Genomic DNA, 27,980 nt, shown 5'->3' on the forward strand with positions numbered 1-27,980 from the left:
AACGGGCTCGTGTAACCGAAACTAATGTTTACTTCCGCTCTACCTTTCTGCGTACGTAATTGGTCAAAGAAACCGACGCAGCGGCTCCGCTCTTCTCAGATCTCACGACAGCATTCCGGCGTTCGGAGGGCTTATTCACAATGACGGCCCAGTGACGGGAAATACGCGGTTAGCGCCGCCGCGGTGGCTCAGTGGTTACGGTGCACTGCTGCTGGCCCAAATGACGCGGGTTTGATTCCGCCCGTGGCGGTCGCATTTCGGTGTAGGCGAAATGCTAGAGGCCCATGAACTGTGCGATATCAGTACAGGTTAAAAAAGCCCAGGTGGCCGACATTCCAGGAGCCCTCCACTACGGCGTCCCACATAGCCTGAGTCGCATTGGGACGTTAAATCCTATGAAAGCAAACCAAAGCCAAACCTATACGGTGTTGGGGGAGCAGCGCAAGCGTGCCGCGAATTTCCTCTCTGGCTACGGGCTTACTTACAACTAGTACACCGCCCGGGAGATATCACATAGGGAAAGACACGGACAAGCGCTCGTCCGTGTCTCTCACAGTGTCCCGTCTCGCTTTATTACGCCAACTAGCTCAAAGCGCCATGTTATATGAACAGATTTATGCTTCCTTGCCGATAGATAGTAGCTCTGGATGGTTTTATAATGGCATCAATTCTGATTTTTCTGGTTTGGTTCTGCTCGTTTTGCGGCACTGTTGCCGTATTTTTGTCTCGTACCTCTGGACTGAGCCGCGATGTGAGCAGCGGGCTCGCGTAACCTAAACTAATCTTTACTTCCGCTCTACCTTTCTGCGTACGTAATGGGTCAAAGAAACCGACGCAGCGGCTCCGCTCTTCTCAGATCTCACAACAGCGAAATGGGTGCGTCGGTTCAAACCCGGGTCATTGAATGGGCTACCCAGGTCGTTGTCAGTCGTGGACTGATTGCCACCTAGCACGGATCGTCTGCATTCTGCCTTTTCTGACGAATTAAATGTTTTCCAATCCAATCCAATCCTCTCGCATACGCACAGGCGAAGAGCGTAAATGAACATCAGTTCAAATTGCACGAGCTCGTTTTTCAACACTGCAGGTCTGTGTCGTGGCAACTGGCGCAAAAGCGGTGGCACTGCAACGATTGTCTCATACCCAGCTGGAGCAAGAACGGGCGTACGATTGCGTTCCTAGCAACAGCAGACCAAAAAAGGATGATCGCATTATGATGCATGGAGTGAATTTAACCCACGTAATACACGGAACGGGAAGTATCTGCCCGGTTTCGCGGACGTAGCCCCGGTATTTAGGTTTGCCGTGTTTAATGCGTCATTCCCAGCAGGGATGAGGATGAGGAGATCAGAGAGAAGTTATTTGGGTTGAGATAAAAGCAAAACATCTCTAACTATTTACATTTGCGGCACGGAAATGTACAGAGGAAGTGTACAATTAGAAGGAGAGACTCCGGTAAGGAGCTCTGAATTTCATGGGCTGGGACACTTTATTTTTAAATCTATTCCCCTGTACTGTTTGTCTTAAAAGGTTCCTAACATCTTCGCACGTTTTGCGTTCAATCAGCTGCCATCACGTTATCTGCCGGGCTCCTCTTTACCCATCTCCGAAACAGCAGCCGTGATGCTATAGCGCCGGGGACAAGCATGACGCGACGAAACAGTCCTGGCTTTGCCCAGCCGCTAGACGAGCATTGAGGCGAAACCGGAAGTTGTTACGCTGCACCATTGCGCATGCGCAGAACACAAGATCGCGCGTCAGCGAATGGCAGGTCTTGCCGACAGCCTTTCTCGTTGCGTGTTGGGCTGGACTTTTTTGTTCGCGGCATCATGCACAGAACTGACTCAGTTATGCACTTTGCGCGCAGCCGGTTGTTGGGCAAACGGCAGGGAGCCTCTATGCCTATAGCGTAGCGCTCGGTGCCGTGCTATAGTATAGATACCGCTTTAAAAACAGCAGTTATTAACACCGGCCATTGTCTGCGGCGCACTGTATTACTCCGCTGGCCAAATATAACTGTAAACAAAATCAGCTTTCTTATGTTTGGCTTTATCAAACAAACCTGACGCATCAGAATTCTTGATCTTATAACTTGACTCGTGATTAGCTTCTTGTTTAGGTAACAAGAAGAGCTTTAACAACAGACTACTTTCTCTCACTGAGGAATTCTGTTCAGCGGCCTTAAATTTGGGTGGAGTTTCATTGCAGGATTGAGTTGTAAACTACAGCAGAACTTTTTTCCAGAAAAGCAGCGGAGGAGTGTCCTGTAGGCTCGAATTGAACATTACGGCGGAACCACCGACACCTATATAGGTGCGGGATGCGGCATCTGGACTCTGGAAAGAGAGCAGAGACAAACCAAGAAAACAAAAGACACCTCCCTCAAGCCAGACCTCCAGCTGAAAGAAAAGACGATATCGCAGGTGCAAACTGTATGGCTTCCATGGATGTGCGTGCAATCCAAGGGAGAGCAAACCACACCTCCAAATTTTTGTGCAGCTCTGCTGCCCGGGTCGCCTACCCCAGGCGAGAACTTAAATACGAAAGCCTGCTTAACCTAGCAACGGTCCTAGTTGTCAGTAAAGCCACATAGAGCAGAAAATATCAAGACCTCAACAACAAAGATCTAGGTCAAGTGGACAAAATCGTACGTAAAGCAAACAAGACAGATCTAGGTGTTCCACCTAACACCTCAAACAGCAAAATAATGGGCCTTAGGATCTACAACCCCCTCACTTAATTCAAAGAGGTCTAAGATATTGCTCATAAAGACCTATTCCAAACTACTACAGGACGCATTCGTCTCGCCATACTTGGGTACTCGGACTGTGCGAGCAAGATCAAAGAGACCACATATGTTCCTGATCATATAAGGGTCGCCTACATGATCTCTAAATCCCTCGCCATATGCATCCTAACGTCCATCGAGGCAAGTGGGCAGGCCGAACAGAAACGATCGAAAAATTGGCAGTGGCTTAGCTCGGCTATGCCAGGATATACGTAGCGAAAGCTAAGGCATAGCATGGTTAGCCTTGGTTAATCTAGATTGCAAGTCCAGTTGAGACTGCTTGCCTAGCTATGTTATCGCATTAAAGACGACACAACTGTGGCTTCGGCGCACTCGAGCTCTCTTTTTCAATCCTCCGACATGTTATTAGGCATGCGACGCAGCTGGCAAAGCGACGGAGGCGAGCGCAGCGACCAGGAACGAGGTGTGACATCATACCAAATGGCGGCGGCGGTGAGCCGCGCGGTGTGACGTCATGCCAAATGGCGCGGTGAGCACGCAAAGCACAGAAACCATGGAGGAAACAAAACCGAGGACGGATCATCTGGCGAGAGACTTGAAGCCTAGACGTAAAAAGTAAAAACGCATTAAAAAGTAGCGAGTTGCTCCCCCCCCCCCCCCCGTGACCACGCCACGTGATAGCGTGCGGTGATATCTAGCGCCGCTGGGCGCGCACGCGCGGAATAGCGCGACAGACTGACTGCCGATCAACCTCCTTGCTGTAGACGGCCGCGGCACGGACAGAGCAGACGCGCACAGTAAAACATACGAACACCAAAATACTAAGGACTGACTGGGAGAGCGGAAAAACGGGGAAGAGAGCGGCTTCACGAGCGCTTGTCTTGCGAAGGCTGGCCGTTTGGCGTCGCGCTCCCTCTTAAGTTTTTTTTTCCTCCATGGCAGCAACCGTCTCACATATCTCGGTCGGTGGACACCCGAACCGCGCTGTAAAGGAAAGGATAAAGGAGGGAGGGAAAGAAGAAAGCAAAACTGAAAATTGAAAGTTGCATTTTGAGGAAACGCGCGGCGCTGCGCAGCGGCGGAACACCTGTGGTTCGTTGCTACATGTGGCGCATGCGCATTTGTTTCTAAGGAGTGAGAGAGAGAGAGAAATATCCGCGGTGAGGCGCGCGTTGTGACGTCATGTGCCTCCTCGGATAGCAACCACGGCGAAATCGCATGTTCGCGGCCAGTAAAACTTTCGCTTTAAAAACGGAGCGCTAGAGACCCAGACTACACCTACATGGACGTTTCCAGATATCTCAACCATACAGCAATAGCGGCCACAGTGGTTGATGCTTACCCATAAAGACCTCGTCAGCGCCATATTCAAGAACTGCACAGTGACGGAAGCCAAGAAGACAGCGATTGATCTCGCCATCGCCGAACACAACAGACGGCACATAGTCTCTCGCAATTATTTCCGACTCCCAAACAGCCTGTGGTAAATACGCCGACGGCAAAATTTACAAAAGAACACTGACAACGCTGAGCATTAGGAGGAGCACAAAATCATTATACGGGCCTCAGGAAACGCTGGCCTGACTGGAAACTAAGTAGCCGACACTATAGCTCTAGGAGATACCGATTGAGCCCCTAACGGAGAGTGGAAGTCCAAACCAGTCTGACTGACGTACGGTGAAATCTTGGAGCATCTCCGTGTGAGCCCACCAACCTTACTCCAAACCTTATTCAAAACTTAGCAGGGAGCAGTCGGTCCGCTGGAGATAATTACAAACCAACACATTTCAATACCTTCATATTTTACTCAAAATTCATCCCACCCAGTACCAGGGCACCTGCCCTTGGTTTGTGGGTATCGACAAACCCGTTATCACACAACACGGGGCTGCTAACGCATAGCGCGAGGGCAGAACCAATTTTAATCGCCGCGACCCTGGATTCGATAAACCGAAACTATGCCGCCATTTCTTCCCCTGACGCCATACTCACATAGTTCCAGCTTTATCCACTATAATTGACCGTGACGTCATCATTGGCACGCGGCAGGTTGTTGTTTCCACAATGCTATTGTAGATGGCGCTACAAGTCTCAATGCGAGATGCGCTGTTTTCTAGCTGCTGCCACAGATGGCGCTTTGATTGCGGGGTGGTTAAAGCCCCTTGCTAGTATAAAGTACCGACACTGTCCTCCGCGCGGCGCTTTCCTCCTCGTTTCACCTCGCGCGCCGGCTCCCAACGCTGCACACGGCATAATTTTTGTCCTGGTGGCCGTAGGCCATCCACAGCATTAAATGCTGGCTCGTGTTTTGGGCTGGCCAGGGTCCTTACTGAGTTAGCAAATCTTCATAGATGGTGGTGAAAGTATCGGCAACGATGAGAGTTACTTTGTGGGCAGTTTTGATTTCGCTTTATGCCGTCTGAATAGGACGTTCTTATGCGAAACAATTTTTTTTTGTGGAGTTGAAGCTTCATATACTTTCTGCGCCACGAAATAAGATGTTGAAGTACGTGTATCGAACTTAGTATTGCCGTTGGATATATCTATCTGTGCTAGGGTTAGCTTATTCCATGAGCGCATATAAAGAGCTTGTATTATGTCTGATAGGGCCTAATGATAAAATAGACGCGAGTGCAGAGCAAGACCAAGCGTTCGGTGTCCTAATGAGGACGTGGCTCTAGTGAATTGCATCTCAACCATATGAGGGGGTGTCGTATGGGACAGTGCCAGCGGCACCGGCCACCACTCATCGGCCGCAATAATAGGAGGTGGGACACATGATCTGTTGAGTTTTAATCTGAAATCGGTTTATGGACCGTTGAGTGGAAAAACAAACGCCGTGCTGACGATGGCGTTGGTTGAGTGCGGTTGTACCATGACGAGTGTGATGTGATAAGTAGGAGAGAAGCATAAGAGCAGTACTGATTAAGAGTACATAGGTAATGAGTGAATGATTAGTGACTGCTAATTAGTGGCTGTTAATTTCTTAAGTGTAATTGGTGAATAAAAACGAACAGAACGCCAAAAAAGCACTGAATGTAAATGAAATTGCTAGTACTTGAGTTGGAGAAGTCAAAGTTGTCACCCTTAATTATTGAATAAAACGGCTAAACATTCTCCGTAATAAAACACCAAACGGTAGTACCTAATTGCCAACCCCTAATTAGTGTACGAAACGGCTAAAAATACTCTGAACGTAATAAAGTAAATTGTGCCTGAACTGGGAGTATTAAAATACTAAATAGTGATATCTGATTATCGACCGCTAATTGGTGAGAAGTGATTAGTGAATAAAACTGTTGAATGCCCCGACTGAAATCAATGAACAGCACCTGATCTAGAGTTAATACAGGACTAAATGTTGACACCTAATTGGAGACCTTAATTAGTGAGAATTGGTAAATGAAGTTACCAAAAATGCTACAAATGTAGTAAAATTAGCAGTACTTGAGCTCGACGTATTCAATGCCCATAAAAAGCAGTACTTAATTAGTGACCGAGAAATAGTGAATAGTAAATAGTTTCTTAAATATTCAAAATTATCTGAATGTAATCACAATAATGGTACTTCAAGTGCAGATAGTAAAGGACTAAATAGTGCCACCCTATTAACCGCTCCCTATAAGTGAAAAGGGACTAATGAATGAGCGGACATCAACTGCAGGCCACAGTGCACTGATGACTGAATTTTGGAAGTGGCCCGGCCGAAATTTGGGTACGGCCATCGAACTGGGTGTGCTCCAGTATACTTCGATATCAATTTTGGTCCAATTTTGCGTAATTCCATTTTTGGGTGACCGGTGCCAAATTCTGGGAATGCCCCGGTGCAAATTTCGCTTGGACATTCGGAATGGGCGTGTTTATTACACGTGTATATCAACTTTGGTGCAATTTCGCCAAGGTCAATTTTTGGGTGAACCGTGCTGAATCTTGGCCGTGGCCCGGGCCACCAAAGTCCAAGACATGGTCGAGTCATGACTGACCCAAGTTGTGTCTATCATGTATAGGCAAAGCGTCATCACAATGCTTGGCCAAATGTTATATTTTTCCTATGCAACTGCTACTATGCAGCTACTTTACAAGTAAGCAAGACAAGATTATGCTCGGGGTAGCAGCCTCCGGATTAGTGCTTTCGCACCAAAAAATGGACATAAAAGCTTTCACAACCTGAGTGGAAGGCTCCAGGCCACTGCATAGTAATAGATATCAACTTAAAGCATTCACGATCACTTAGCAACCATGTTAACAGAGCCTGAAACTCTGGCAAAAGCAAACTGCAATCACCGCCCACCAATGCACGGACGCGGTATTCAAAGAAAACATAGCAATAGGAGAAGTACAACGTCGAATAGCTAGCATTTATCAGCCCTTGACTTCGCGTGAGGGATGCAGCTATCAGAGAACAAGGCACTGTTTGGGCTTTAGTAAAAAAAAAGGCCCTTTAACATGTACAGGAAACGTGTGCTCAAGCTCATATATTCAGATGCATGCTGTTCACAGTGCAAATCAGAATGTACGATGCTACTACGCTGTTCTTTGTCGGAATGAAGTCCTTTCTGTGAGTGTTGTGAAGCCACTGCTTCATCCGGAAGTGATCGTGCTTTCCTTGCGGGATCATAAAAACGGCGAAGCTATCCTCACGCCTCTTACTGCAGTTAAATGCACAGCAGCACGGCACAACGTGAGCGCACAGCACAGAAAACAATGCGTGCTAAGTCAACACCTCCTATACTTGTAGGAGGTGTCGGCTACGTCCGCTGCGCCCTGGCAAGGCGAAAAATGGCGCGAACCGAAAGGAAAATCACGAGCAAAAACACAAGCGGCGCGCGTTTCCATAGGCAACAGCAGGGAGACCAATCGGCGTGAAGCAAATCCTGGCGCGCAGCCAATGCGTGTGGCCCGGCAGTGCAGAGGCGAGCAGGAAGCGAGGAAGCGGCGAAATTCTAAGAGTGGCGGTACTTTCAAATTCTCAAGGGACTTCAGGGGTGGTACCAGACCCCAAGAAATCTCGAAAAGCGATGAGTAAGAGCTAACGCTCTTAAAAGGCAACATTTTTTGTGGAGGCTTTCAAAGCACTTACTGGCGGACCTGGGCAGCCCGGTGCCGCGCGTAACCGCCGCCGACGGTTCCCTTCAGGGCGCACGTCCTGGCGCTTTTCCTTGTTCGCTATGCGCGCCACCGCTGCCGGAGCTCCCGCGCATCATCTTCGCGCGCTGCCAAGGTCGGCACTGCGGGCGCCAACGAGGGCGCGAGAATGCAATGATAATGCAGTGAAGATATGCTGTTCCAAGTGAAAAAATTCATTTCTTTATCGAAGCAGGGATATCTAGTGCGGGTTACACCTGAGTAAATACGTTAATAGTAGGGAAAAAAGATTGCCACAACAGTGTGCATGGATCCGCGGCACGTGAATGAATCACTTAAGCATGAACATTTTGAACTGCCGAAGAGGAAATAAATTGAGGCGGAGCTCGCTAACGCACGCTTCTATGCACCTAGACACTAACGCAGGTTTTCTCCAGATCCCTCTGACTGGAAAAGCGCCCCGGATCTGAACTTTCTGGATGCCCTTTGGGCGCTATCGATTTCTACCCTTGCCTTTTGGAATAGGCTGCGCACCATGGGTCTTCCGAAAGGTGATATGCCATATTTTTGACTGCCGCCAAAGAGTATGTGTATACTTTAATACTTAGGTGTGGGGTGCCACTAGAGAGGAGCGTAACAACCGCTTTAGGAAAGCCCTGGAAAGAGCTCAACTTATGGCCTGTCTCTTAATTCGAAGAAATGTAGCCTTTGCATGCAAGAACTCACTTTACTGGGTGACCAGGCCAATGAACAGGGTGTCAGTCCACATCAAAGCATATTAAAAAGTATTTTAACGATGTCTGAACCTCAGGTTTAAACGAGATGGTCAGCGAGCGGTAACCGTGTTTACGTACTCGGGAAAGTACCTTCCCATGCTGGCTTTGGGAACTGCTGAAAACCAGGGCGGAGTTCGCTTGGAACAGCAGCCTCTCCAACGTCTGGAAGGAACTCACTGGGGAATTTGCGAAGGCACAATTTCTGCCCTTTAACGACCCAAAGCTGGAAACACAGGTGTCTACCGATACATCTAGCTTTGACCTGGTGCCGCCCTCCTTCGGTGTCACAGTCAGGAGTGGAGATCTGCTGCTTATGCATCCCGAGCTTTGAGCGACAATGCCCACGGATAGAACGAGACTCGTTAGGCTGTGTAAACGGGTGAGAACATTTCGACGAGTTTCTTTATGGAAAGCCCGTTTCAATGAAAAGTGACCATCAGCCACTTATTTCAATACCGAAAAAGAATATAGGCGACATGCCTCCACACTTCCATAATGTTTATTCTTCGTGTCATAAAGACTAGCTACGCCTTTAAGTACGTTCTTGGTTGTGCTCGTGCATGCTTTTTCTCGAGCACCTGTGACTGCTTCATCAGCCCCATCACCACATGAAGACGCCGAGGTTCACGCTGCCTCAGTCTATTTTGATATGGTCACAGAGACGACATATTATCGACCATCGCCTGAAACGGCAAAAGGCTCAATCACCCCTTCGGTGATGAAATGTGTTCGGTATAATGAGGCTGCGCAAAGAGTGTTCGAGCTATACGAGTCGGAACTGAATGCTGTGAAAGTTGTGCGCTCCAGGGGCTGTAAAGTCGTTTTATCCTTTAAAACCTTCGGACAGAAATGCTGGCTGAATTGCTTGCCAGCCATATAGGAATGAAAAAATGCACGCAGAAAGCACGCCTGTTCGTGTTTTTGCCTGGGATTGCAGTAGACATTGAAGACATGATGAAAAGGCGCCAACCTGTAAGGATTATGCCTACCGCCAGCCTGCTGAAACATTCATGATGACACCGCCGCCAGGACATCCCTGGTTTCGGGTAGGTGTATATATGTTCCAGTACGCCGACAAATTATACGTCGTCGTGTTTTACGCATTGTTCACCCTACCCAGAAGTTGAATACTTGGAGGATGGCAGTTCTCGAACAGTGCATTTTTGCGCGTCAGGGGATTCTAGTTGAAATTTGCTTTGACAATGGGCCCCAGTCCACTTCCAACTTGTTCATAGCAATTTCAAGAGATTTTAACCATATCACATCTAGCCTGAACATTCCACGTTCTAACGGTCTCGCCAAAAAGGGCATCCGATTTCTAAAATGCATCCTAAAAAAACACAAAGTGCTCTAATGAAACCATATTTTTGGTTCTCTTGAACTACAGAGCTTCTACTACAGTTGATGCGAAATCAACCAATGAGCTGCTCCTGGGCCGACGACAGCGCACTTGTCTTTCAGGCTTCAGTGCCGTGCGAAACGACCAAAGAAAGTTCGAAGGCGTGAGCCAGCCCATTGTGAATCGCCTCTGACTGCACTGCGTCCTGCATACTGTGTCCACATCAGGGATAACGGCTTATGGCACGCCAACGTACAGGTTCAAAGCATGGTCGCGCAACGCTCATACTATGTCGCAGACGATGGCAGGGAACTTCGCAGAAATCGACATCTTCTGCCTTTACAGGAGAGGCATCAGCCAGAACAAGTTCCAGAAGAGACTTAAATTGTCCCGGAAAATACTGGCACAGCAGCGAGTGAATCAGCACTATTGTCCGCACAATCCGAAGCTCCAGATCCTAGACAGCCAATAAATCCACCAGCCAGTGATGCACTATGCCCATTCATGCCACAGTCGGCGCCAGTAGACCCAGGACGTTCAAGGACACGTCGTCACGCCTTGACAACCAGTGTGTGATGTCATTCCTGCAGCCCGCACTGCTGTAGATGATGCACTACACACCAGCTATCAAACACCTCTTATTGAGCAATAAGTCCTTCATTCAGTCATTCATTCCGAAGGTTCCCGGCTTCATTGACTTTGGACCCGCCACCTCTCGCAGTCGCGGCGGGTGGCCTGCCACTGTCGAATGTAACTGCATGTCGAAAAGAAATGGCCACAAAGGGTCACGCACATTAGTAAAAATAAACGACTTAATTTTTGCCGCGAACCAGTGCACTTGTCACATGGCTGTGGAGACGTGGTGTACGAGTGAAGTGGGCGGCTAATTTCGTTTTTGTTATGAAAAAAACATCTGAAATAAAGTGGCCAGCGTCGCGATGGGCACCTGGCCGCCGAGACCTTGACCGCTGCTCGAACCTGAGGCAGAAATAAAGACAGAAAGACAATGTAAGACCTTAACGCACTTTGAAGGAAACTTGAGAGCGGAGTACATGTTCTTTCAGTAACATTCCCGTGGGAACTACTCATCCAAAAAGTGTCGGCTTGTTGCTCGAATCAAGCAGCGTAACTAGCATACAATATATGAGCAGGCTGACCCACAGAAGCATCAGTGGTCGGTGTCTGCAATCTGTAACCTACTTTTGAACGTTTACACTACCTACCTATTTCGTGAGGAATGACTGACGCATGGTAACTGGGGGTCCTTTATACGCCCCTATTACTCTCATTTGGCAAGCATAACTTACCAAAAACATCGTCAGTCCGAATAGCCACGTGCAAATTTAGTCATTGAGCTTGGTGCTTGCTCCACCTGTTCGATTTGCGTATGTATCGTTTACACAACTCCACAGGTCAACGTGCTCGGAGAAAAGGGAGCTCAGCTTGCGCCATAGACAACACAAGCCTCTGTTTGCTGCCTACGCAACTTATTCGAAAACTGACTGGTTGGCGCCAAAAAACATTACCTTCATGAAATAGACTGCGGCTGAGGAGCGAGAAGAAATTGAGAAATAAGAAAGGGGCGATGGGCGAAGAGTACAGTGTCCGCACATGCTGTCCTTTTATCCCTCTTCTGTGCTGGTTTCACGTCTCCTCCGATCGCCACCAAAATGATGTCTGAATCACTACATTTTGACAGAGGAAGAAGCTGAGTGCTTTTTTTTTGTCCCCCTCCATGCAGGGGCGGATTTAAGAGGGCTAGGTTGGGAGGATAGGCAGCTGTTCTCACCAAGCGAGAAATTGAACATGGAAAATGCGAAGTTGGAGAAATTCATTGCGTAAATAGCATTGCTCCGCCCAACCACCCCCTTTCCGAGTTGCCCGTAAATCCGCCACTGTCCGTGCGTGTCATGCACTAAGTCACGGCCAGGGCGAAGTGCTGTACCCGCTCAGTCGAGCAGCTTGATCAGCAGCAGGATGAGCTTGAGGCGCCCCAACGGGGCGTACTGGCCGTCCACGTTGAACTCAGTGGCCTGGTTGGCCAGCGCCGGCACGTTGGGGAAGGCGCGCTCAAAGGCGTCCAGCTCAGCCCTTGCCTCGTCCTGATTTCGAGGGAAGGCCACCGCGATGGTGTTGGTCGTCGGGCCGAATCCCTCGCTCAGGTTCCGCATAAACGGCTGCAGGCTGGTGCTCGGCATGGTGCTGTACATCGCCGCTGAGGTCACCTGGATGTACAAGGAATGGGTGGCTCCGTTCGCACACTCGCCATTAAAAGCGCGAATGGGAACGGCTGCTAAAACTCGACTGGCGGATATTTTCAATTAACAAAGGAGTTCATTATTCAAGACATGCGTAGTTTGCCTCGCGTAGGCGATATAAAATTATCTGTGCACAAGTTTACAGGCAGCGGGTGTAATCGCCGAAACGACTTGAGAACTGACGCACTTAAACAGGTATTATCAGCCTTATTCGACACTATTTCATGAACGTGTCGAAGAGGTTATCCTATTACAGCACATACGCGTTGCGGAGAGTCTGAACTAAATTTGCTATTTGGAGCCTCACAAGTTTCCAACACACTCCCACTACCGTACTATTCGCCTCTAGACCCTGTCAGTACAAAGAAGTCAATCCGCTCAAGCGCTTTTCTTTTTCGCGTCCGCGCACACGTCCATCTCGGCCTACAGAACGCGCCAAAATACAAGCTAACGTACAGTTTTTGGAAGACTTAACAAAGAGGTAAACAATTTTTTTTACAGGAGCTTGTATTTACAAGACTGCAGCGGACTGTGCCAATAGAAGGTGCTTACAGTTCTTACCTCTCAGTTACCTCAGTACTGATCGCTGTTGACCAGATCATATTCATCAAACATAAGGGCCGAAATATTGAGATGCATTCATGCATGCTAAGCTACTCATGAGGAGTGGGTAATAATGAGAGGAGAGGCGCGGGGATACAGCAGGAAAAAACTGGAAATCTGCTGTCAGAAATTCAACTCAAACGAACTAAAAAAAATGGGTACCTGATCTGCAGGTCATTTACGGAGGATAACTTATTCATGACTTTATATTAGGAGCACACCAATTAATACACTCTAATATGGTATGAATGACAGGAGCAATGTACGGACGTGAGCAGGCTTGTTGTCTAGAACGGTAGAGCAATGCGCGCAGTATAGCAACTCCGCTAAGAGCAAGCAGTATTGCTCTTTTGTCGCTTGTGTGTCCATTTTGCCGCAGAGCAATACAATTGCCTGTGAAACACAATAGGTGCTTTAAAAATTCACTTCCTTAGCTCCACAGAAGACTGCTCGAGTGGGATCGACAAGTGTGGCCACACTTCTAGTGTAACACAAGCTTTTACTTTCTTACTTCCTGCAGACGCGGTACAAGAAAACCATCTAGCACAAGTAATTAACCTCTCTTCTGCACGGGACCGTGATATCTGGTTAGATGACCCGATTCTGCAATCCGCAAAAGAATGAGAAAATTACCTTCGTAAAAATTTAATTAGTAGGGCATGGTCTTCTCTGATAAATTGTCCGTTGTTTAGGCTTTGCCTTGCGCAGCAAGCGTCCAATGATGCACGTTCTGCAGACGAGAAATTTAGGCGAAGACGCTTTGTGCGTGGCATTGTCTGAAAAGATTTAAACCGGCCCTGTATTGGACTTATGTTTTGCTTTGGTTTTAAGGGGTCTTACGTCCCAAAGCGACTCGGGCTATGAGGGACGCCGTATTGGAGGGCTCCGGATAATTGCGATCACCGGGCGTTCTTTAACGTGCATTGATACTGCAGAGTACACAGGCCTATGGAATTTCGCCTCCATCGAGATGCGACCGCCGCGGCCGGGACTTCTTTCGCCCCTAACTGCCTTTGAACCCATGCGTAGTTAAGAAGTACTTGCGAAGCTAAAAACCTTCATTTCGGCAGAAAAATTAAAGGAACTTTCTTGGCATTTCAACATGTTCCAAAGTTTTAAAAGCTGGCCACAATTCATTCCTGAACGTACACAATTCCCTACCGGAACGCTCATTGGAGGCTTTTAGCATAACGAAGGTGTACTAGCGTAGACGTATTAACTTTTTCACCGGGCGAGGAGGATGTGGTAACGTCTCTTCCCAGAGCAGCTGCAAAAGCGGTTCCGCTACCGTTTCCACCGCACTAGCGCCAATTGCACACGACCCCCCAGCGAGCAATTTGGAGACGCCCACTGAGCCCTCAACGGAACGGTCTATACCGGCAAACCGGATGCTGGCTGCGCACACGCAGGGGCCCTGCCTGCGGTCCCACCCTTGCCACTAAGCATACGCAGTCGGCGTTAGTACCGGAATGCTAAAAACGTCTGATGGCGCTGAAAGCACACTGTCCGGCCGACACGTTATTCACTACAAAATGTCAGCCTCTGAGTTTTTTTTTCTTGCTTTCACCTATGCGATTATCAAGGGTAATTAATTAGTTTTAGGGAATATGCTGTAATGCTACATATATCTGAAACTTCCTTTATCTCATTTCGTATTGCGAACAGCGAAAATTTTATGCTTTTACAATCGCACTTTTATAGCCTATTTAGCACTGCTTTATTTTCATTCTTATATTTAGAAACTACAATGATCGGTGTTTAGATGTATACCCGGAGTCAAAAGTTTCCAGGACACACGTGTCATTAATGATGGCGATGATGATGATTATGGATTTTTATGGCGCAATTAAGGGCATCTATGGCCAATGAGCTTCATGGCACAAGGTATTTTCGACTTGCCAAGGTGGGTCAGAGACCCATTTCCCAAGCATATCACCCTAAATAAACCGAGCACCAGACCAGGGGAAAGCTTGTACCCATTGTATCACCGGTGAGTACCCAGCGGCGCTGCGGATCGAACCCTGCACCTCCCACATGCGAGGCGGATGCTCAACCACTTGGCCACCGCTTCGGTCACACGTACCGCCTAAAACGCTATTTTCTTGTAGCCTAGGCATTAAGCCTAAAAATGACGGGATCTCTGCTGAGTTCCCAGCCTGAAGGGAGGAAACTTTTGACGCGTAGTGTACAGTATCTTTAGATAATAAAAAAAAATGCACAGGCTATCACACAATGTGATTAGACAAATCTGCGTTATCAGTAATACCCAGAAATTCTCGACAAGCCCATTTTTCAACGAGAAATAGTTTATGGACGCAATTTTTTCACATATCGCGAGAGTACAATATAGCATTATATCGTAGATCTCCGCTCGGCAGGCTTGCATTTTTTTGCTATCGTAGAAAAACGCTCCCCATTGGTTTTCCATTGCAACCTTAACTACGTGATGGGAGAGATACACGAACTTTAATGAAAACATTTTGCTACGCATCCGAGGAATGGCCCTGCAATATTTCCATTAGACTATTTTACAATATTTCACACTAGCCTCACAGTTAAAATCTCCAAAAATGCTCGACTTGTGGAGCTGTGGATTTCGCTCTTCATAGATCGTCTTCCCGTTGCGTCTTTTTATTTGATTTCGCCGTCGCTTTTTCGCTCTGTCGTTCATTGGGCTTCTAGTAGGGTGGAGGCTTCTGGACGATGGCGGTGGGGTAGGTGGTGAGTGAAGGCTTGCATAGAGTGGAGGTGCATTTTTACCGGTGGGTGCCCGGAAAGAACCGCCATCCGCTTGGGGCACACATGCACACAGATGAGCACACACATATGCGCGCGCGCACACACACGCATGCACGCACACGCACTTATCACGGGCTTTTCGCAGAAAGAGGACTGTATATACTGCTGACGCAGTCAAATATTAAACAGTCCTCAGAACCATAGGTGCTCGAAATTAATCCGGACCCTTGGATTCGACACCTGTTTCTATCTCCCTTCTTTAACACAGGAAACGTCATAATTGATTTAATTTCCGGTTTCTTGCGCACCTAGCCTTCTCTTAACGTATATCAGCACGATTTCGCCACCGTCGTTTCTCTGCGTTACCTCAGGCAGTCTGTAGTCGCATACAAGTCAAGACTGAAGCTGTGGGTCTCTCTCAAAAGAGGCCCTCCGGCCAATGGCGTCGCCCGATTTTCATGATGCCATATCACATTCGCAGGTTGAAGGAGATTAACCACGACGTCATGAGAATCGGTCGACGCCATTCGCTGGAGTGCCTCCTCTGAGAGGAATTTGACGCTTTGTTCTTGACTTGTATCCAGCTATACACAGATAGTTAGGAGTATGAGACTGCTGTACTTACGCTCTTAACCGAGATGCCGCAGTCTCAGGGCTGCCGCGATAAATCATTGTCAATGTTGCTTGCTCGGGCCTACTACTTTTGTGTTCGACAAGAGGTCCTGCCACCTAGAAGAGGTATGTGCAGGTAATTGTGATTTACCTCTGCAATTAATCAATGTATCAGGGACGCCGTAATGGACGCCCCTGAATTAATCTCAGCCCCTTGGGTTTGTTCAGCGCTCACTGACATCGCACAGTACATGGACGTCTTTGCATCTTGTCTCCTGCAGAAAATAGGCCCATCCCAGCCGGGATTCAATCCCTTGACCTTGGCCTCAGCTCTTGAACGCCAAAGCCACTGAGCCATGTAGGAGGCCAGTGAGGGTAATGAATGGAAATCGTAGTCCATAAATATTAGAAATGCGGCGTACAAAGGTAATCAAAAGTAAAGCAATACACGGGTCGGACATTTTGACGATAACCGGCCCTTTCACTCGCTCCGAATAGAGAGCGCAGGAAGCGCTTTGCGGCGCGCTTCTGAAGGGTTACAGGATAGTTAAATATAGTGACATGCAGTGCAGTACGCGGAAATATGCGTCCGGCAGCGCTCACATTGCACATGCCTGCACACGATATTTCTCTTGGCAGGTGTTGTTCGATTGTGCAACGCGTTTATTCGTAAATCGAAGCATAAGCGGCTGAGGCGCCAGCTACCGTCCTCCTGATGGAGGTGCCGACGGTGTGAGCGGGGCACATGTAAAGTTTCATGTGTCATGTGGCGTTCTGGTGTTTGGTTTACGCCACTGATTTCCTGTGGCCGTAAACACTCTTCGCCGCTAACACAAGAAGCGTTTTGTAAGTTTCTTTAAACAGCGCTAAAGATGCAGACGAAGACACAAGGGGACCCATACACGGCGCCGACTTTCAAATACGTTGCTAGCAGAAATTACATGCATGTATAACCTACATCGCTTGATGCACGACAGATGGTAAGCAGGCACGATGGAAAAGCAACAAAACTTATGCTAACCGCCTTTCGCACCCCTTTGCCACGTGGGCAACTGCCTTGCCTGATAGCGCAAGGGAAGCGGTGCTGACGCAGAGGTTACCCAGAGCTATGATTCTGTGTGCTTCGATGAATTCCCTTGTGGATGACCTCTGCGTCAGCACCGCTTCCCTTGCGTTATCAGGGAAGGCACTTGCCCACTTGGCAAAGGGGTGCAAAAGGTGATTAGCAAGTCTTCTTTCTCTGGCATAGTACCTGGTCTGGGCATAGTGCATGGTACGGTTACGCGTCTCGAGAAGGCTGGCAAAAATTGCGAATCCAATAATGTCACACGACTGTCAATTAGGTGCAAGCCCTGTCCGAATAATCCTCTTTAAATATTCAGAGACGGCTATCAGTCCGTATTAACTGTTTTTCGAAACGAAATTTCAGGACTTGTGCATATCTGTACTTGTGCAGGCTGAATACCGAATAAGTATACTGAAGCGTATGTCGGTCGGGCGAGGGACGAGCTTTATCGAGCTTGCACAAACGAGAGTCGCGTAAGTAAACTATCACACACTGCAAGCTCCTCGCCACCGCCTTTTCATGAAAACGATGCGTCGGACAGCAGGGCTGCACCTTACACTTTCTCTGTGGGCGCGTTGATTTCATCCAATCAGATCCGGAAGGCATCACACATATTGAGCTCTGCTCAATCGACCACCGACACGCTGTCGCTACCAGCGAAAACTCTGCTTCCTTCCAGTACAAGAGGTCTGCTTCTAAGTCGTGTGTAGCAACCGTGGAAATACCATGTTTCAGAAGGGTAAGGGCGAGAATTCCTCTCATAGTCAAGAGGTTTGCGATGCAGCCGATCTGCAACGAGCCACGCAGCTTGACCGAGAGGCAAACCAGCGTGATGCATCGGCTTTATACCTTTGACGAAGGCTGTACATACGTACCAAGTATATTTTGCTCGCATGGTTACCTGCTAGCTACCACACACTAAATATGCCGCCCACGGCCCCGCAGGTTGAGCGCATGTCCAGGGGACACTGAGTGCAATTCACACAATTGTTGTTCTCAGTAAAATTGATCCCTTGCCTCTTTCTGGGTATGGTGGCGTTTTTCCGGCAGAAAGAGACGCATTCATTGTGGAGAAAATCGGATCTAAAAATTTTCCAGCCAGTCGGTTGAAAGCAGCGACGTCCTTACCGAAAAGAACGTGTTGCTAATGTTTGAAGTGAATGACTTGTTAACATAGCTTCTGAGATCCGTGCCCAAATATCGGTGCCGACGCAGGCTTTTGTTTGCAAAATTGACTGATTATGGCGACGAATGTATTTTGTTTTTTGTTTTGCTGGTATAGCTTATAAGAGCTTCTTTTTCTGTGTGAGAGTGGTCTCTTTCATTACAACGCGGTACCCTACCGGTGCAGGCATTCAGTTTGTCACTAGCTAAGTTGCTTATAGAAATGAAGGGGGCTTTCAGTCATAGAGCTTTCGAGCTAGTGAGAAATATTTCAGTCCCAATATGAGCAGCAACTGTTGCAGCAGCGTAGCCGACAAGGAGTACACGGGTACAGAGGATATTTCACCGCGGCAAGGGGAGTTACTTGGATGGTCTTGCGTGTGGCCTCCTCCATGAAACGAGAGGTGGTTTTGTTTCCCTCTACGCTAGCCTCCGTCACGTGCAACGCCTGGAACATGAGGACGCCAGGTAGCACGTTGTGGAAGACGGCGCCGCCGTTGCTGCCCACGGACGGAAGGCGGGGCCGCGGCCAAACGAGGGGTTCCGGTGCCGCTTCCGCACGGACCAGCTCGCCTGCAGCCGTCTCGGCAGTGGCAGTGGCCGTGGCAGCGGCCGCGGAAGCAGCCGTCGCTGGAGGCTCGTCGTCGTCGGGGCGCCCCTGCAGCTGGGGGGACGACGGTCTGCGCCGGTTTCGCAGCGGTGAAAAACGGGGTTAGCTCACGCAAACGGATGAGTTGAAGCGGGCAAACAATGCAATTGTTACACAATGGAGTAAAGACTCTGCTGGCGCACGTAAAGCGTAAGAGGACATGCCGAACCAAGACGCAATACGGCGCCGACGACAAAAAAATGAACAACACACCTGAGACACACATGAGTATATACGGTATTTAATCGATTCTAACGCCCATCTTTTTTCCGAGAAAAGCGCCTAAAAATGAGTACGAAAATATAACCACGCCGGCAACAGCCTATTGCCATTGGCATCGCAAAATAACGGTTTAGGTTTTCTTGCACAAGGATATTACCGACATCCTCCTAGCCTATATCGCAGTTGTGGATGCCGATAGCCCTCACGAGCGCCTGCAGTGCTCTGTCAGCAAGGCGCCAACTTGGACTTGAGCCAACATGGAAACGTTGGCTTTCAAAGCGCCCTCTAGCTCAGGCGGGCAGCCCAGCGCCGAGCGCACAACTTTTGCCGACGTTCCCGTCCATGCCGCGCAGTGGTTTGGCTCTGCGCCAAGTTCATCAGCGCGTAGCCGCTATCGGAGCTTCCGTCCGAAAACTCGCATAATGCTACCAGAACGCAACATCTTGGCGCGCTGCCCACACTACGGTCACCGACAAATGCGCGAAGATATGGAGGAAGCGAGCGCTATAAATAATGGGATGTTGGTTGTCGAAGCATGAAAATCACGTGCTCATTACAATCGAGTGCGCGGTGCAGTCAAGTAAATACTGCATGTGTTCTTCACGTGTCTTGGTGTTTTCCGTCGTTTTAAATCTTTGTTCATGCGCATTTCTTCCTTCAGATTGGATATTTTCTAAAATGGCGTTTTTTCCAGCAGCTAGGTGGGCTCACTAGGTTAATGGCGATGACGATCGTAACTAACGACGTCACGTGAAGTAGACGGCCTGGCACCTGGCCATCCGTCCAGCTTTAAGGAAGGCGCGGCAAAGGCAATGAACTTTTGACTAACGCTTCGTGTGCCTTTTATGTAGGCGCTTGGTGCATATAGCAACGCTGGTTGAGACGTCACAGGTTCCGTTACCAGTTTCGTCAAACGCGCAGCTTGCAGCAGCAGAAAGCTGAACCCACGAGCTCTCAATTAGAGACCAGTGGATGCTTTCATTTCGCAGGATAGCAATGCATTTTTCTTGAATCGTCTTCCTGTTGCAGGAAAGCAAGGAAGCTGCAGTTTTCTGAAGTTTTCTTGTTGTTTGCTTGAAATATGCGCTTAGGGTAAGCTGAAGACAGTGGTCCTTCGTTCTTCCTTGCACAACTTAATATTTTCCGCGCGTTTCATCAAACTTTCCGTAGCAGCTAGCTCCGGTTCTAACCAATGATGTTCCGTTTTGCTTGACCAATTGCTACTGACTTTCATTCAGAAATTTTATGTATCACGAAAACATAAAAGACAACCACTTCATAAAATATACTTGTGGTGACGGTGGGCTACACGCATTCCGGCTCCAGAGTCGAAATCGTAACCAGTCCAGTCGCGCAGTGCGGCGATGCCTGCGAATGCGGAAAAGGTCACAGACCCGAGAAGCTGCGACGTGTTGAGGTTGAAGATCTCGCCAAGACTATTCCACGAGGTACAAGAGCTGCGAGCGCCTCTCACAGGAAGATACAAAGGAAACTTGAATCAGTGGCATAGGCAGGTGTGCAAGGTAATTATTAAGCGCATCCACCCAAATAAACTGCTGTCACCCTTCTCGCGCCGCCTTTTCGATTTGTTCCTTGACCGCAGTAACTTTGCAAAAGTAAACCGCACCGGTGCAAAGAAACGTCTGCCTACACCATTGTCTCTTCTAGTCCACATAATAGAGTTACGATCGCATTCCAGCCTCCTCCAAAATTCCGCGTAGTACGACTGCAGCAGATTATGCATTCAGGCAGCCCTGAAACGACCCACGCGGCCGAAAGCCGAGAGCTCTGCAATCAACTTGGAAGCTTTGCGACACGCGGCCATCGCACGAAGATCTCAGGCTTCCGGGGAACCGAGACCAGAGGTCGGCCGCTGTCACCGGGGCCCGTACATCGCTCGCTGCAATGCGAACCATGCGCTGCTCGGCTCCTTTGCTTCATCGCCGACGCCAGTACTGAGCGGCCACCGGAGAGCCAGGCGTCGAATGCGGAAAATACCTGCTCACCGAGAGCAGTTTACGCCATAGAGCTGATTCTCCACGTGTCGAATGTTAAGCAGCCAACTACTGGCCAGTTTTATTTTCCTGACCAGCAATGCTCTGTGGCCAGCAAAGTATTTGAAGTATTTGTGTACCATGAAAAGTGAAAAGCGACAGGGTGACCCCGTTTAAACCATGCATTTCTTGCACTTTTTTGGGCAAAAGAAACGGGGTCAGAATATTATTACTGAGCAAAACTTTTCGGTAGGAGGGAGGAGGCGACAGCCTTTCCCCCTCCCCCAAATCCGCCCGGCCTGTGTGGCTGTGCTCCAGTTGTCGAATACAGCTCGACACTGCAATATGCGCCCAGAAAACAGCTGAGTCGGCAGGGCGACTGCTCTCGTACAATGTTCCAGGTTTGGAGCCACGTCTATCGGCAGAAAGATTGGCCAAGCGGCGCGATTTCAGTACATTTTGCTGCCAGTATCAACTACTCACCGAGCTGCTATGGGGGCGTCCGGCGGCTGCTGCTGGCTCTCCGAACCTTCGCTGTCCTCAAGCGAGGGCAGCACTCGAGGGAGCGCTTCGGTGCGGAAGAGGAACTCCCCGAAGACACCCTCGTGCGAGACCGCCTCGCTGTCGGAGTCCGGGCCGCGTACGAGCTCCAATTTGAAGTATACTACCACGCAGTCAGGCGGCAGCAGCTCCCGCAGACACTCCACCACTGCGCGGAATGGGGCAGAAGATGACACGCTATCATCGGCCGTCATTCGGGGGCTGTTATTCCTACAGAATGACCCTCGCTGATTTTTCACTACTTCTTGTTATGGAGAACGTGTGTCTGAATGTTGTAGTCTTTTTTTTCTCCAGAATGCACCGGTACTGGGTAGCTTTAAGGAATGAACTTAAATTACGCGCACCCTTCGGGGTGAAGAGTGCATGTCATAGGCGAAGACTCCTGAGAGATCTTCAGATCCAGTGTGGCCTAATTTTGCAGCTCTTACTGTCTTGTACTTTTCCAACTACCTCTTTTCGGGATGTGTCGGTATGGCTGTAACGGTGCGGTCTACGGGCCATGTAATGAGGTGTGGCCGCACATGAATTCTTCTCTCCAAAAAAAAAATGGCTGCACGTAACCGGCGTTCTGAAGCATGACTTATTTAATGAATTTTTGACGTGGACACCTAGGAGCATTATCGCTCGGAAAATCCGTGACCGTGGGACTGTCGCCCTGACCAATCTATGAACCACAGCCAAACTCTAGCGGGCTCACGCCGCATAGGCGGCACTGGCACAGTCATTAAAAGGCCCGGTATACTGTGATAAAAAATAGAAAATATACCGCGCGATAAAAAGTGAGGATGGTTCGTCGCCCAACGCCGATTTTGCGTCTCAAGCTTTTCACTTTCACCCCGGTGTTTTTGGTTATCCTTGCATGAGGTCTCAAGTGCTAAACGACCTTCCTTCGGGCGTCACTACTTTAATACAGACCTTTCCAAAAAGTGCTTCGTGGGCGTCACCATATTGCCCTTTGGACTGTTGCGTGCACCCATTACGCAAAGACTCAAAAGAAAACATTTGACAGATGTTTGTCTGGTTGAGAAAATTAATTTATTCGAAAGATGACTGACGCCAACCAGGTGAATTTTTGAAAAACACGACGTTTCCGGACCGGCTGGGTCCCTTCTTCACAGGACTGAGGCGCCAAGATGCGCCTCGGTCCCGAAACGTTGTGTTTTTCAAAAATGAATCTGGTTGGCGTCAGCCCTCTTTCTACTAAACCTATAGCGCAAGCACGGATGAAATCGTAGCGCGAGATCTCTGGAGTTGCAGAGCAAGTGCTTTGACGTCTCCGTGTGCCAGTGGAGAGTTCTATAGGTTCCTCGATACCAAGCAACGGATGTACTGGTAACCAACCACACTAACTATATGGCTTAATGTACCATTGTAATGAGAAGACACACATGGCGGAGCGCGTAACAGGCGTTGCAGAGTCAGTGTCGTACAGCTTAATACGCCTAGGCGCCACAGGGCTGAGGGTGAAATGGCATAAACTTTTGTTTGGCGTAAGGTTTAGGGAAGTTTAACGCACCAAAGCTACTCAGGCTATGGAGGAAGCCGTAGTGAAGGGTTCCGGACAATTTCGACCACCTAGGAATCTTTAACGTGCACCGACATCGCACAGTACACGGACCTCTTCAATATTGCGTCCATCGAAATTCGACCGCCGCGGCTTTGATCGCACCCGCTTCTTTCGGGTCAGCAGCCGAGCACTATAACCAGTCACCATCACGGTTGTATTACAGCTGTTGTTGCAGAGACAACCCAGCATTTGTCATTCGTGTGTCTTCGGGCTGCACTCTTTGCCTTGGGTGGCACTCGCGAACGCAACGAACAAAGATCCTAATGGCATGCTAGCTAATTGTTCACTATACTGTACAGGGTGTTTCTCTTAAGACTTTAAACAATTTCTAAAAATAGGGTTGTTGAGTTAGAGGAGCGTTTGTCGACATAGCTTTGCCAGCGGTCGTGACCACTTTTATACAACAGTCTGCAGGCGTACCTCTCTTATCCTCGTTGAGGTCTGCGTGGCACGAAATGAACACTAGGGATGGATGCATGCCGGCCATCCTGGCAATGTTGCGGAATCTGGCGAACTTGGTGCAGAATATATCCACGCATGAGTGCATGCTGGGCTCAGGTGGCATAACGTGCAGCTCTTCCGGGTCCTGCGCACAGAAACACACGTGCATAAGCACAGTACAAGCGACGCTATTCCGAAAACGTCACGCGCATCCAGCATCTTGCGACTGACCGGCACTCGGAACTCGAAGGTTCGCTAACCGTCCCGTCTTTGCGCCATTCGCCCGCCGTCTAGGCGCTTTTGAGGAGAAAAAAAGGCATTTTACAAGGCTCCACAAAGCTCATCTGCCAACCTGCATAAATTTGCCAAAGGTCATCACCAGAGTCCGACTCACATAGTGTCGTGAGCAGAATGCTTAAACAACTGCGTCCTAGACGTAGCACTCCATGTGCAGTATAGTCCCGTGGAAGCCCGCGCCACACAGATACCAGGTCCAAAGTCATGTATGCACACTTCTTGTGCCATCTGACACTGGCAGAAAAAAAAAATCCATGTTCAGAATTAACCCGCCACTGACATTTGAGGGTAACGGGGAATACGATCATCGCTCGTCACACGCATGTCACTTCACGCTGTCCACGTGGAGACGTGCACATAGCACATGAGTACCCCTTCGCGGCGCTGGCTTTGTGTCACATCCGCTGGTACCGCACAGGATGCCGCCCGCGTTCGAACGCGGCGCCTCGTATTTTGATGGAAAAAGCAATGCAAAAAAAGCTCTTGTGAGATTAAGCTCAAGTTAAAGGAGCCTAGGCGACTGGAATTGAGCCCCCTCCCTAAAATGTGGCGTGGCTCAAAGCGACTACCTCGGCTCTAGCGCGGGAAAAGCCATTAATCATATAGGCTGGCGACGAAAACTGGCTACGAAGAGCATGTTGTGTGTAATTAGCGTAGCATCCAGCGTCCATCTTGCATTTGAGATCAAATGGCGCATATATGCGCTGCTGGCACTTGACTGCTTTGCCGCTAAGTGTCAGCTGATAATACTTGATAGGTGCAAGCGAACTGTTTCGTCCTTACAGCTAATTCTTGGAAAAAGCGGCACAGGGAAAGTGTACGCTCCAATCGAGGTTCGCAAAAGAGCCGCCAAAAGCGAAAATTGGTCGCGAAAGCGCGAAAGCAAGGACGGCATTCTTTGGCACTGCTGCACAAGCTACGAGCGCGAGGCGGCGGCTTACACGTTCTCACGCGTTCACAAGTCAACGACAAAAGGCTGCTATTCGAGCTCGCAGCAGTGTCACGTAAGGCTGTACAGCCACAGGTATCTGAAAGGAAGCCACTGAAACAGACATCCTTGTACTTGTTCTCTGGAGCACCAATTCAGCATACATGCTGCTTCAAGCGCTCTAATAACTCTTGCATTGAGAGAGCGACGTTTGGCCACAGTTTAGCCGCTTTAAATTAACGGGGGTCAGTCTGAGGAAGATTTCAAGTAAGACTGTTTCATGACTCTCATAAATGGTTAATGACAGGGCACAAGTGAGAGAAGCCAAAGTGAACAATTTTCATCACCAATCCCCAGTAGTTCTCAGTGGTGATAAAATGCGCGGAAGGAAGCTCATGCTTCTTTGCTTTGTCATGCACAAGAGCTGGCAGAGTTGAGTGCTGGAGAAGCTTCTGTTACGCTTTTACCTGAAAGCATCCTATTTCACATGCACAGGTTCATGTACTTAGCTGCAGTGTGGTTCTCTGGCAAGACGAGATTGCCTACTTAAGGACTATACGCCAGCAGTAGCCTATTCCCTGGGGCGTTACTAATCCACGAGCCCTTCGCCATAAAACCTTGGACACGTACGTACTTTATTCTAGATTGGGCTCGATCAGTAAAGCCTCTCACTGAGCTTTGGACCTCTGTTTTCAATTCATGGTTAGGTACGTAGCAACTAAATCAGCTGGCTTGAAACGGGAACTTAAAGCTTAAATGCTCACCCGCGGCGGTGGCTCAGTGGTTAGGGCGCTCGGCTACTGATCCGGAGCTCCCGGGCTCGAACCCGACCACGGCGGCTGCGTTTTTATGGAAGAAAAACGCTAAGGCGCCCGTGTGCTGTGCGATGTCAGTACACGTTAAAGATCACCAGGTGGTGGAAATTATTCCGGAGCCCTTCACTACGGCACCTGTTTCTTCCTTTCTTCTTACACTCTCTCCTTTATCCCTTGCCTTACGGGGCTGTTCAGGGGTCCAACGATATATGAGACAGATACTGTGCCATTTCCTTTCCGCAAAAACCAAATATTATTATTATTGGCTTAAATGCTCGGCGGGGACCTCTCCTGCCGCCGCAGAAAAGCGCTGTAGTGACAGTCCAAAGAAGACGAGTGGCTCACCCTGGCGCAGCAGACGGATACTGAGATCAGCTTCCTGCGCAACAGTGACAGTGCCACTGACTGCCACTGCCGGCTGACCTCCGCGCACGTGAACAGGTCCTCCGTGTCCAGGTGGTTGAGGACGCTCTCGACCACGAAGTTCTGGGAGACGACGCTGCTGACGTCCATGGTGAGAGCCCGCGGGCCGGTTCCAGCAGGCCTAACCGCAGCGACGGGCTATGGAACGTTCCAGGAGGAGGCCCCCTGACCGCGCCGCTCGTGCACACGCGGTGCTGCGTGCGTCAGCTTGCTTCCTTTTTTCTGCTTCTCTTCCTTGACATAGTGGTCTTAGTGAACTCGACAGAAGTGGACTAAGGAAAAGAATATTTTTAGGCTCATATTCATCCAGTACGTCTCCATCCGGCATGTATAGAAAGGGAATGTTACTGACAAAAATGGGGTTCGTGGGGAACAACGAATGGGGTTCGTGGGGAACACCAAGATGTACTTCAGGTGTCGAGAAGGTTGAGCAAACATTAAGAGAAAAGTTTGATTCTTAGGGAGAACGCAAAAACAGCATATTGGTATATGATTCTGAGCTACTTGGTTTGGCATACAAGTTTGGCATCACAAAGCTTCAACTGTGAACACGAACAAGAAAGAAGAAGAAAGCGCGCTTGTTGCTGCTTTCTTTGCAGAAGAAGAAGAGAAGGGCAATATCAGCTCACTGGGCGGTGACTGTTCGTCCTTTGTGTTTGTCCCTCGCTGCACAGGTTGACGGTCCCATTTTATCAACTTTCTTATCCCTACTTCCTCCGCATTTGAGCCGTGTTCATTTAGTATGGGTTCCCGGCCACAGCAGTGTGACAGTAAATGAGATTGCTGATAATCTCGCAAAGGCTTCCCTCAGCGGCCCCGTGTTGCCAATCATCCCGGCTACAGGCTACATTACAGCATCTAGATTTCGGCGACGTGCCTTTTTAAGCACGCAAGACACATCACTTTTAACATCGGCGGATTATGAGCACCTTAAATATTATTGGAACAGGAAAATTTGTTGCTCTCGGCAGCTTGAAGTATCACTGACGAGGCTGCGCTGCCGCATCCCCCCTCTAAATTTTTTTTTACACAAGTCGGGTTTGGCGCTCTCTCCCCTTTGTGCATTTTGCCGTGAGCCAGAATCTATTGAACCTTTTTGGCTCTATTGTCGCCGATTCAACTCACTGAGAAAAAGGTTGCTGGAGGAGCCCTTGCAGCATCTTGGCCTTAGTTCGAGCAGCCCGCTCTTGCTATCATTTGGCGCCACCACATTTGGGTTCAGCCACAGATCTGTTTGCACCGCTGTTCAACATTTCCTGATAGAATCTCACCGACTGCCTTGCTAAGTGTTCCAACCTTTTCTTTTCTATAAATTATTACATTTTGACTAAATCATTAATATTTAATCCCTCTCTTTATTATTATTCTTAAAACTTTAAAATCAAAACACTCATCCCTTTTCTCTTCATGACGGAAAATTCACCGGTGTTGCGCTCCCACGTGCTTTTCCTTTTTGTTAACTGCGTTCAGGTGAATAGCCACCCGATTCTTGGCCGATCCCCCAGTGTGGGTATGTGCCATCTTTTGATAGGCTAACAACAACAACAACAACGACTGTTCGTATCACTAGCTTCTGATTGCTTGATTGTCTTTCGCTTTTGCAGGGCGCTTGCAGGTCGCTAGGGGCGCATGTCGACGTCCTCTCCTGGCCAGGGGAACTCCCCCTGGTCGGCCAGCCTTCCACCTAACCAA

General features: G+C 48.9%; 1 protein-coding gene across 1 annotated transcript; it reads right to left on the minus strand.

The window, feature by feature from the left end:
* Positions 1-9,959: 9,959 nt before the first annotated feature.
* On the minus strand, positions 9,960-26,483 carry LOC144098946 (uncharacterized). The gene is made up of 6 exons (XM_077631935.1): positions 26,211-26,483; positions 23,805-23,970; positions 21,740-21,965; positions 18,756-19,071; positions 11,895-12,174; positions 9,960-10,927 (listed from the first exon to the last, which is right to left on the minus strand). Exons 1-5 carry the CDS (start codon positions 26,376-26,378, stop codon positions 11,899-11,901), a joined length of 1,152 nt encoding a protein of 383 aa, XP_077488061.1. The 5' UTR covers positions 26,379-26,483; the 3' UTR covers positions 9,960-10,927; positions 11,895-11,898.
* Positions 26,484-27,980: the final 1,497 nt, after the last annotated feature.

Source organism: Amblyomma americanum, chromosome 1 (genome assembly GCF_052857255.1).
Source record: "Amblyomma americanum isolate KBUSLIRL-KWMA chromosome 1, ASM5285725v1, whole genome shotgun sequence".
Taxonomy (NCBI): domain Eukaryota; kingdom Metazoa; phylum Arthropoda; class Arachnida; order Ixodida; family Ixodidae; genus Amblyomma; species Amblyomma americanum.

Bases quoted from the DNA above. Each gene is read 5' to 3' on its own strand.
- LOC144098946 (XM_077631935.1), bottom strand. From the start codon at position 26,378: ATGGACGTCAGCAGCGTCGTCTCCCAGAACTTCGTGGTCGAGAGCGTC. The intron at 23,971-26,210 runs GTGAGCCACTCG...TTCTGTGCGCAG, and splicing joins TATCCGTCTGCTGCGCCAGG to GACCCGGAAGAGCTGCACGT. The intron at 21,966-23,804 runs GTACGCCTGCAG...CATTCCGCGCAG, and splicing joins CCTCAACGAGGATAAGAGAG to TGGTGGAGTGTCTGCGGGAG.